The sequence below is a fragment of the Montipora foliosa genome, chromosome 8 (assembly GCF_036669935.1).
Source record: "Montipora foliosa isolate CH-2021 chromosome 8, ASM3666993v2, whole genome shotgun sequence".
Classification (NCBI taxonomy): domain Eukaryota; kingdom Metazoa; phylum Cnidaria; class Anthozoa; order Scleractinia; family Acroporidae; genus Montipora; species Montipora foliosa.
In genome coordinates, this window is record NC_090876.1 from 24,903,235 (window position 1) to 24,913,234 (window position 10,000).

Sequence of the window (10,000 nt, forward strand, 5' to 3'; positions counted from 1 at the left end):
TTTGATGGTAATGACAAATAAACATATGGATATTTCGCAAGGATAAGTTCCATTTCTCGACTCTAATTTTGGAAAATTTAGATCGTGTCCCCTAAACGCACCCTTTTAATAATCTGAGTAGTCATTCACATGTTACCTATAAAATAAGACAAAGCTATGTTGTTATCCAAAATGACTTGAAGAGGCAAAGTAGGCAGTGGCTTGTTTGGTGGAATCAACTTTCCGAGGTCGTCTGCTTGTTCCTATTTTCGTAAAATGGAGCAAGATAATTAAAACCACATCGGATACGAGCACAGTTTCTACTATCGGTTTCGCGGAGGTCATGGGTTCGAATCCGATTCAAGCCTTTCCCTTCGTTGTGGCTTCAGTGAGTAGCTTTCTTAGCTGCGATCATTGTCAATCTTAACACGCACACAAAGACGATTCCCTACCTCTGGCCGCACAAACACAGAAGCCAGAGCAAAAATAGTGTGATGGACGCCCCCAGTTTCCGAGCAGCCTTAAGCCCTTTCACCACGTGCTGGAACGCTTTTCTGTGAAGCTACTCAAAAAGTATATTAAAGTACAAGTTGCTCCATCAAGGCTTAACTAACCCTTTGATTCCTATAATCTAAAAGTTCATTCCTGGTCATGAGAAGTTGGTGTTTCATCAGGATCATCCCCTTGAGCTAATAACAATAATCTTCAATCTCAATACTTGTCTAACTGACAGTGTATTGAAATTGAGAGGTGAATTTACATACTGATCAATCCTGGGAGTAAAAGGGTTAAGATTATCTACTCATTGACTGAGTGGATGGGCCGTAAGGGAAAATATTTAACCCGAGGTCAAAATAAGTAACAAAGACTTGCGGGGAAAATTTATAGAATATGTTGTTTGCATTTGCTTTTCTGGTTGTAAATAACGTGAATGTTTAAAAGCAACGAAATCCTCTAAAATCGCATCGCACGGGGTAGTATGTGTTCCTAGCAGGGCCGTTCTTCTTTTTCCGGCCCTACTCGCGCTAAAGCGTACGGCCTTCATACGGGGATTTTCCCAACAGTTTCACAATAAAAGCGTGCACGGGGCCGTACGGGTCATGTGATAAAACCGGCCATACATATCATTTCATATATGTTCAGGTATCTTACCGAAGGTATTGAAGGTAACTCGCAATCACCATATTTTAAAGTCCTTATCTTTGCTTCACAGATATTCTTGACAAATATGAGACTACTCAACTGCTGCCTGACAGCAACATCAGCTGCACCTGCAATGACACAAAAATATCCTCAGCAATGTTGTATACAAAGTATAGTTTCTTTACCACCATCTTCGATTTAGTGAAGGATGAAGTCCAGGATGGAAGTAATTAGATACACGCCCATTTCAATAAGCGGCACGAATTGTCCCCCTGCCCTTCTCCCCAAACTTCAACAACACGTGACAAAGTGTCACTCAAATGCTGTTCCTCAAATAAGCAAAAACAGCCGCATTTACCCTAAGCTGAAAATAATCCTAACCTTTACTCTTTCCATGTTGTTGGAAATAGGTAGCAAATGCTTAGACTTAAAGGGACACTTCGTGTTGGTGTCAAAATTGGGCCTGCATCTAACCACTTCAGGATATCAGCGCCCGAAATAATGGCAGTCAAATTATGAAGCAAACTGGATACTGTTCTCGATGATCTCGGTTCAGGTTAGTTTTCATTGGCATAACCACATACAACATATTCAGCCGCACTTTTAGTGTCTTGTATAATAAGGATATAATAATGCTTGTGAACTTCAGTTGCAATAAGGGAACTTGTTCACAGTGTTGCAAAGTAATGAAATCACTACAAAGACGACTTGTTGCTGTACATATGGCAACTTCTTTAGTGTACCTGATGTTTCTGAATCATGTGCTCTTAACTTTGCAATTTCCAAATCCACTTTATCTTTAGTAACCTCCACGTCTTCCACAGCTGTGAGCCCTTCCCTTAAAACGTGAATAGAATAACAGAGAATCTCAATTATACCGTTTGTCTCAAAATAACACCCGGTAACCTCCATTCCATCTTGCCCACGAGGGACACAATGAGTAGCCCCCCACGCTTTATACAAGCGTTCGTTATTTCTTTCACGAACCAATTACTTGAGGATACCACCAAAGACAACGAAACTTCAACTATACGAAAACCCAATCAAACCGTTTACTTGCGCTGTTTTCATCTTGTTCTCTCATGCATGTTCTCGAAACTAATAAAAGTCAACTCGCCGTTGTTTCTGTTCTACAAGACAATCAAATTTTGACCTACACAACCTTTGTTATCAAGTGAAGCCAAGATCCCGTGATTAATAAACCAATGAACGAAATGATATATGAAGTGAATCATACATATATTGAACTGCGGATATGAAATCAGGTGAAGCTATGATCCTCTCAGTATATATTTGGCGTGTGGGTTATAGACGAAATGTAGAAGTGATATTCGCATTTAAAGCCGCCTGAATTTTTTTTTCGTTTACCGTAGAATGCGTTTCCTGATATTGGGTCGGTCGGTCGGATTGAAAATAAAACCTAAAAAGATATCATAGGTAGTCTCGGAATCGGAGGCCTGGTACCCCAGCATCATAGCTGCGAAGGCAGGAAAACAACAAGACGTGAACCCAAAATCAACATGGCGGAAAAGTTGGTGGATGTTGTTGCAATATTAAGACAGTGTGGGAAAAAGGATCAACCACCGAAACTCCTATGCGACATAAAAATGGTTTAAAAACGTCGTCACCTATTTTTCTTTTTTTTGAAAATGCCAAAAATTTGGGTCGGTCGGACGACGCTAAACGGAGGAAAAAAGAGGATGGCCTAAGAGACAATTGCTTTAATTGTACAGTAAAGTGCGAGGATCGCTTCTACAAAGATCGTTTCCACAAAATGTTACTGTAAAATTTTCAATGGCATTCAAAATTCTTAGTAGTTCGGAGTGTGCCATTAAGAGACTAATCTTTTTACCTTATCATTGTCATGAACGCTTCTCTAGTAAATGATGAATCTTCACACTGAAAAAAGAAAAAGATCAAATAAAGGTTAGCGGGCACATAGTTAAAACGAAATCAACGCCAGAAAGTATGAAAACGCAACGAAGTGAAGCAGGACAGGCGTCAGTTTTTGAAAGTTTGTACACCGTTATTGAGGTCATTGGGAAACCTTAGCTTTCATGGAATGTTTTCAGAGACTGTAACATCACGATTGGACTGGCTCCGGGCGGAGAAACAAGATTGTTGTAGAGTGTTTAGACACACTGACACCTACACAGCTTCTTTACAGCATAAAAAACTACTTCCAAAGACTTCCAGTATATAAATTTAGCAAACAATAAATTAAAGGAATTAACTGATTAGATTATAATGTGAAGTGCTAGGTTTCTACCCCATATGAACCATGTTAGCGTTATCCCTACTAATGGAAATGGGCCCACACAAGGACAGAGAAAACCTCTGACCAGGGTGGGAATTGAACCCACGACCTTCGGGTTAGATCACCGCTGCTCTACCGACTGAGCTACAAGGTCAAACGGGAGCAGGCCGTCGGAACTGAAGATGTTAAAGTCACCGCAATGAACAAGTACAAGTACAAGGAAGGGTTGCGTTTTGGCAAACGTTGGCCGTGTAGCACTTACCGTATTTACTCGAATAAGCGCCGCCCTCGAATAAGCGCCGCACTTGTGACGCGAAAAATTAGGGAGCTTAAGCACGCGCGTTTTTGAGACGCGGACGGCAACAGGAAGAGAACATTTTGTGTGCTAGGACAGTGGTGTCTCCCAGATTTTTATACTAATCATCTCTAATGGAGAAAAGATACTTAGCAATGTAAATGTGGTTGTGTGAAGACAAGTTAAAAGGGAAAACAGCTTACTTCCGGTTGCCGTCCGCGTCTCAAAACCGCGCGTGTTAAAGCTCCCTATTAAATAAGCGCCGCGGCGCTTATTCGAGTAAATACGGTATATTTCAACAGAATTAACTGATTTGAGTGTAATGTGAAGAGCTAGTTTCCTAACCACACAAGGACAGGGAAAAACTCCAGGGTGGGAATCATTTCTAGGCCTTGACACAAAAAGCCAGATTTTTTTTAGGATTTTTAGAGCATCAGGAGATTTGTAGAAATTTTGGGGATTTTTAGATGATTTGGAACAAAAATTGTTCCATATTCTTTGCCGTTATTAAAATTCCTATGAAATGAAACTTTTGTCCCATTGTTTACTATACTTGGTGAGTTGCTGACTGCTAGACTGCAATCCAATTTTGCAGCGGTGTTTCCCATATCTAATGTACCCTATCATGGTCATTCCAAGGGAAGTAAGTTTCAAACATGGCGGAGCCAGGAGCGGAGCCAAGTGAAGCTATTTCTGTTGAAGATGATAATGATTCCAGTGTCACTCGAGAAAGGCAGGTAGCCTCGATTTTAGATAAGCTTAGAGCAACCAGTTCTAGTGATTTCTCACGAAAAAGAAAGTTGGCTTCGAACACCACGGGAGGGAACAGACGAGCGAATGCAAAAGTGTCAAATCCTCAGTATGAGCCGAAGATCTCCGCTAAAAACGCTAAGAAGATTTTAAAAATGAGACTCTAAAGGTCGTAAGAGGCAATGTCATTTTTTGCCTTTCTTGTAAAGAGGACGTTTCTCAAAAAAAAAGTCGAACTTGAACACTCACTTATCTAGCAAGAAACACAAAGCCAACAAAGAAAAGCAAGCAAAGATCTCCATGAATAAAAAAGACATTGCAGAGGCACTGACAAAGTTCGATGATAAGAATCACCCTAATGGTGAAACATTGCCAACATCCACGAGGGTTTTTAGAGTAAAGGTGGTCCGTGCATATTTGAAGAGTAGAACGCCATTTAGTCGACTCGAATACTTCAGGGAGTTGTTTGAGGAGGCCGGCTTCTCTCTTACATCAAACTCCCACATGCGTCAACTCATCCCCTTTATACTTGAGGAGGAGAACAGCACTATTTCAAAAGAGCTCATGGGCAAAGATGTCTCAATAATTTTTGAAGGAATCACCAGAGATGCTGAAGCGTTGATATTGTTACTTCGCTTCGTTGATCAGTGGAAATTGAAAGTGAGGTTGATGCGTTTTCAACTTGTGAAGAGTTCTGTTTGTGGCGACGAGTTGGCTCGAATAATGATTGAAGTGCTTCATCGCAAGCTTGGTGTTCTCCAAGGTCAACTCCTAGCTGCAATGAAAGATAGCTAGAGCATCAGTAAATACATGTGCTCTCAGGACTGTGTCTGTCCTGACATGCTAGACGTGGGTTGTATCTCCCATTTTCTTGACCGAGTCGGAGTGAAATGCATAACACCAGCCCTTACTCCATTTATGTCTACATGGAATGTTATTTTCACCACAAGCATGAAGGCCAGACGAGTGTGGAGCCAGATATCTGGTAGAGGAATACCCCGCTATAACTCAACCAGGTGGTGGTCTCTGTGGAAGTGTTTGAAGGTCGTTTATGAGGAGTGGAATCACGTAAACGCCTTCTTGCAAAGCAACGAGGACTTTGCAGAAGTATCGAGGAGAAAACTCTCGAAACACCTGTCGATGGTGGAGAAACAACGCTGCAGAAATACCATCCTGGGCCTCTGCTGTCAAGAAAATCGCCCTTGTACAGCCATTACCTGCTGCCGCTAAGAGGGTGTTTTCGTTGCTGGTAACAATGTTTGGTGACCAACAGCATGATGCTTTAGACTGAGATTATATTGAGGCAGCTCTGATGATTCGAGTTAACTATCGTTGAGAATAGTCTTGTTACAGTGTTAGCTATACCTTACCAGACACTTCAAGCTTTGGCGCAAATTGTTTGACAGCCAGGAGTCAGGATATCTGTGACTACATTCTATACAAGTACTTTTCCTTGTTTGTCAAGGACTATGATATAAGCACTACACGTTCTTGAGTGTGAATGCTGTCTCAGTATTTACACACGAGCTAGCAGTTTTGCACTCCAAAACACTAATCCATTTGAGTGCCTTTTGTTTAATAAAAGTGCTATGTAGCGTACAAAATGTGTTTGCTGTTTTCTTTTCAAGGGAGAGCTAAGGTTTCATTAAAAAATAATTGTGAGAAAAATAGAGATTTTTAGAGATTTTTGGGATATTTAGGGATTTTTAGAAACTTTTGGGGATATTTAGAGATTTTTGGAGGGATTTTTAGGGAAAAAACTGAGAATTTCCGGATAGATTTTTACAGCATTTTTCGGGATATTTGTGTCTAGGCCTAATCATTTCCCACCCTGGTTTCTCTGTCCTTGTGTGGGTCCATTTCCATTAAGGCTAACGCTCACATGGTTCATATGGGGTAGAGAACTAGCACTTCACATTACACTCTAATCAGTTAAGTCTGGTAAAATATAAGTGCTACATGGCTAACGTTTGTAAAAACGTAACCTTCCTTGTACTAATAAATTAAAGGGGCTTACACACACAAATAAGTCAATAAATAAAGACTGGACCTCGGTAAAATTTAATGGTCGGACTTTTCAAGATCACTGTCCCCAGAAAGTTGGTGGAAAATAAAAACAAATGCGATCATCGTTTTAATTTCTTTTCCACAATTTGTTTTCGTTTAACACAACCACGAGTAACAAACTTTGCAGACTCGAACATTTTCCAGTTTTTGCACTAAGGCAATTAAAATTAGGAGCGTGAAAAATGGAAAAATTTTTCAAGAGAAAAGGAAACTGGCTGACTGAACTATTTTTTATTCGTTGACAGACTAAAGGTCATTTTTATATCGCTGTATGATGACAAAGTAGCACTTTTGAACGGTATATGGCCCATAAACTCCATTGTCAGTTCCACTTACCGCAGCCGGCTAAATGGTCGTTTTTGCAACCAAGCTTGTCTGATTCATATGATCGAAGGTAAAATGGGTCGCGCAGATAAATAACGTGGTCACCTAATTTACAACCCTTCTTTTGCGGGGACTCCTTAGCCAACCCAGAGGAGGAAGGATTCGTTTCCCACAGACTATCCCCATCCCGTAATTTATGCTACAAGTAGATCATGCATACTTTTGCGTGACAATTGAGAAAACATCGCGGAATTTGTTTTCATACAAGAGAAGCATGATCGGTCTGAGATAAGCAAGCAGTAATGCAGTAATGCAGTAATGCAGTCGGTATATAAACTCAAGGCTGTTGGTTTGGCAGGTGATATGTGGGAATGAATCAATGATTCTCTTCAATCGTATGCAAGGGACTAGTGTGAATAAGAAACCCCATTAGAGTTGGGGTCCCTCAAGGGTCCTTACTAGGACCAAGACTTTTTGCAACTTATGTTAATGACCTCCTTGACTCTATTGCCAGTGGAGAAGTCTACATGTATGCTGACGACACCACAATATATGTGGTAGGGAATACTGTTGATAACAACAGCATTACAGGCTGTCTTAGACCAGGTTAATTCCTGGTGCCTTAGTAACAGATTGATTTTACATGAAGGTAAATCCGAAGCAATGGTCTTAAGTACCACCCCCTTCATAGGTCCTTTGAAACATCTGAAGTGGGGTGAGGACACCATTCGGTATGTGTCTTCCACCAATTGCCTTGGGGTTACAATTGATGACAAACTTTCATGGTCTCAACATATTGCATTGGCTCGATCTGCATTTAATGCCAAAGTCGGAATTTGTGGATTGATGCCGATCCGCAAAAATTTGTTACCGCAGAATAAAAAAGACCCGCAAAAAAAATGCCGCAAGAATTAACACCCTTTAGTCAAATTAAAAATTATTCTCTTTGTGCCACTTGAGCGATATACACTGGACTTACACAACAACATTATCACTAGCCAATGGAAAAAGCAACCCGAGCTTATATACATATGGTAAGTAGTTTGTATCCCAAACAAAACAAGATGTAAAGGACAGAAATGTCAAGTGTACAGCAATTCAGCACTACTTTGACATCTATTTGTTTTTTACAACAACAAAAGGGCAGAGGGGTCAAAATTAAGTCAAAACACGAGAAGAACGCGAGACAAAATGCGAGAAACTTCAACCTGACGCAAGCAATAGATTCTCGTACTTTAAACTAGGAAGTAGTATAAACCATCTTTGAAAAGATGTGTGATGAAACCCAAGTAAGATTTTTTTCTCTGTTGTCACGATTTGCTCCAGCCAAATTTGCCCCAAAAAAGGCCGAGGTTGACGGCTATCGCGCTAAGAGCTAAATAGGCGTGCTTTCAAAAGAAAGTGTGTGCTACGTCGGTGGGGATGTGAAACAGAAATGGGTTCATCTACTGAGATGATATGGTAAATTGACCAACCGAAAAAAACATTCGAAAGCCTATTTTTCGCTTAAGGACTTCTTTACGAAGGTCAGTTGAGTTGACCTTGATTCTTGATATTGATTTGACACTCCGTCGAGCGTTTTACCTTATAAGCCCTCTGAGTTTGTTTACATGTAACGTTTCCCAACAACTCGATCTTGATCGAAAATGGTCTTAATCGAAAACGATGTTAATCGTTGTAAACATAATTTTGCGAAAAGGTGAAGTGTAGACTGAATGAAGCGCGGAAATTTGGCGCACAAAAATATGCGGCAGGTACAAAACACAGGTCACAGGTCATCGTTTTACCAGTACAGAGTATCCTAAACATTCATAAGAGCTAACCTTAGGGGCCTAAAGATAAGTTTTTAGGTCTAAGGTTAGTTTTAATGGATGTTTAGGATACTTTCTGTATAGGTAAAACAATGACCTGTGACCTGTGACCTGTGACCTGCGTTTTGTACCTGTACAAATGGCGACCAACAGAGCTTGTCTTTGTTGTGTCAATTCAAGTGCAGAAAACGTATAAAATATGAACCTGAATGCTACATTTTATGACATTAACTCTTGGAATATGAGTTATTTTTTTAGTTTAAGGTCAATATTTCGGAGGAGCTCCAGTTGCATTGGTCTTATTCCAATGGAAAGACAAGTATAACTTCAGGATTTACTAACATCATAACACTAAAAGCTAAAATATCATCTTTCTCGCTTAACTTCGTCGAGACATTTTATGATAAACAGTTAGCCAAACAAATGGAGGTTCAAGGCCAGCCTCTCATATGTCAGGATTCACATTGTACTGATAGCTTCGTTGAGAAAAGCAAGGAAGAATTAACACAACATTGCCACGCGCCATGTAAACGAATTGTTTCCACGGCGGTCCGCATCGAAAGAATTTATTTTGAGCGCGTCGTAAATGTAAGGCATTAAATCACCGAATTACTTGTGGATACATGTGTATTACGATATGTCTGAGCCAGCACCTAAGTCTCCCAGAAAGAAGGAGCCTAGAAAGCCTGCCGATCATCCACCGTATCTTGACATGATCAAGGCTGCAATTTTTTCATTGAAAGAACGAAATGGTTCCTCGCGCCAAGCTATCGAGAAGTACATCAAAGCTAACTACAAAGTTGGAGAGGTCGGTTCACGCCTCAAGATGGCCTTGAAGAGAGCTGTGGCAAGCGGAAATGTTTTACAGACCAAAGGTGTTGGCGCTTCAGGTTCCTTCAAGTTGTCCAAAGAGGAAAAGAAGGAGAAGAAACCAATGAAGAAGCCAGAAAAGAAAGCAGCCGCCAAACCCAAAAAGCCTGCTGACAAGAAGAACGCCGTAAAGAAAGCAAAGAAGTCTCCGAAGAAAGCCGCCGCTAAAAAGCCCGCGGCCAAGAAACCAGCAGCTAAAAAACCGGCCACGAAGAAGCCAGTAGCTAAGAAGCCCGCTGCGAAAAAACCAGTGAAAAAGCCGGCTAAAAAACCCGCTGCTAAAAAGCCCACTAAGAAGTCTCCCACCGAGAAAACACCAAAGTAGTGAAAAGCTCTGCTGTACACTTACGTTACACAAAAACGGCTCTTTTAGGAGCCACAAAAATCACAAAAGCAATGACCATCAAAAACACCTCCGGGTATGTGCATTCGGCAGCTTATATTAGAATTCTAACTCGCTCAACAAGGATTTAAATATGTCATGCTGAAAAAACTATATTCGGT

At 40.7% G+C, this 10,000-nt stretch overlaps 2 protein-coding genes across 3 annotated transcripts in view; one reads left to right on the forward strand and one right to left on the reverse strand.

Annotated features, from left to right (window-relative positions):
• LOC137967735 (sorting nexin-13-like) overlaps positions 1 to 10,000 on the reverse strand; it is a 51,703-nt gene that overhangs the window by 29,295 nt on the left and 12,408 nt on the right. For both annotated transcript variants that reach the window (XM_068814288.1, XM_068814289.1), the window contains exons 9-12: positions 2,975 to 3,021; positions 1,866 to 1,960; positions 1,132 to 1,250; positions 137 to 242 (exon numbers count right to left, since the gene is read on the reverse strand). In XM_068814288.1, the coding sequence (XP_068670389.1) occupies positions 137 to 242; positions 1,132 to 1,250; positions 1,866 to 1,960; positions 2,975 to 3,021 (367 nt within the window). The remainder of the gene's footprint in view (positions 1 to 136; positions 243 to 1,131; positions 1,251 to 1,865; positions 1,961 to 2,974; positions 3,022 to 10,000) is intronic.
• On the forward strand, positions 9,245 to 9,954 carry LOC137967737 (late histone H1-like). The gene has a single exon (XM_068814291.1). It carries the CDS (start codon positions 9,264 to 9,266, stop codon positions 9,819 to 9,821), a length of 558 nt encoding a protein of 185 aa, XP_068670392.1. The 5' UTR covers positions 9,245 to 9,263; the 3' UTR covers positions 9,822 to 9,954.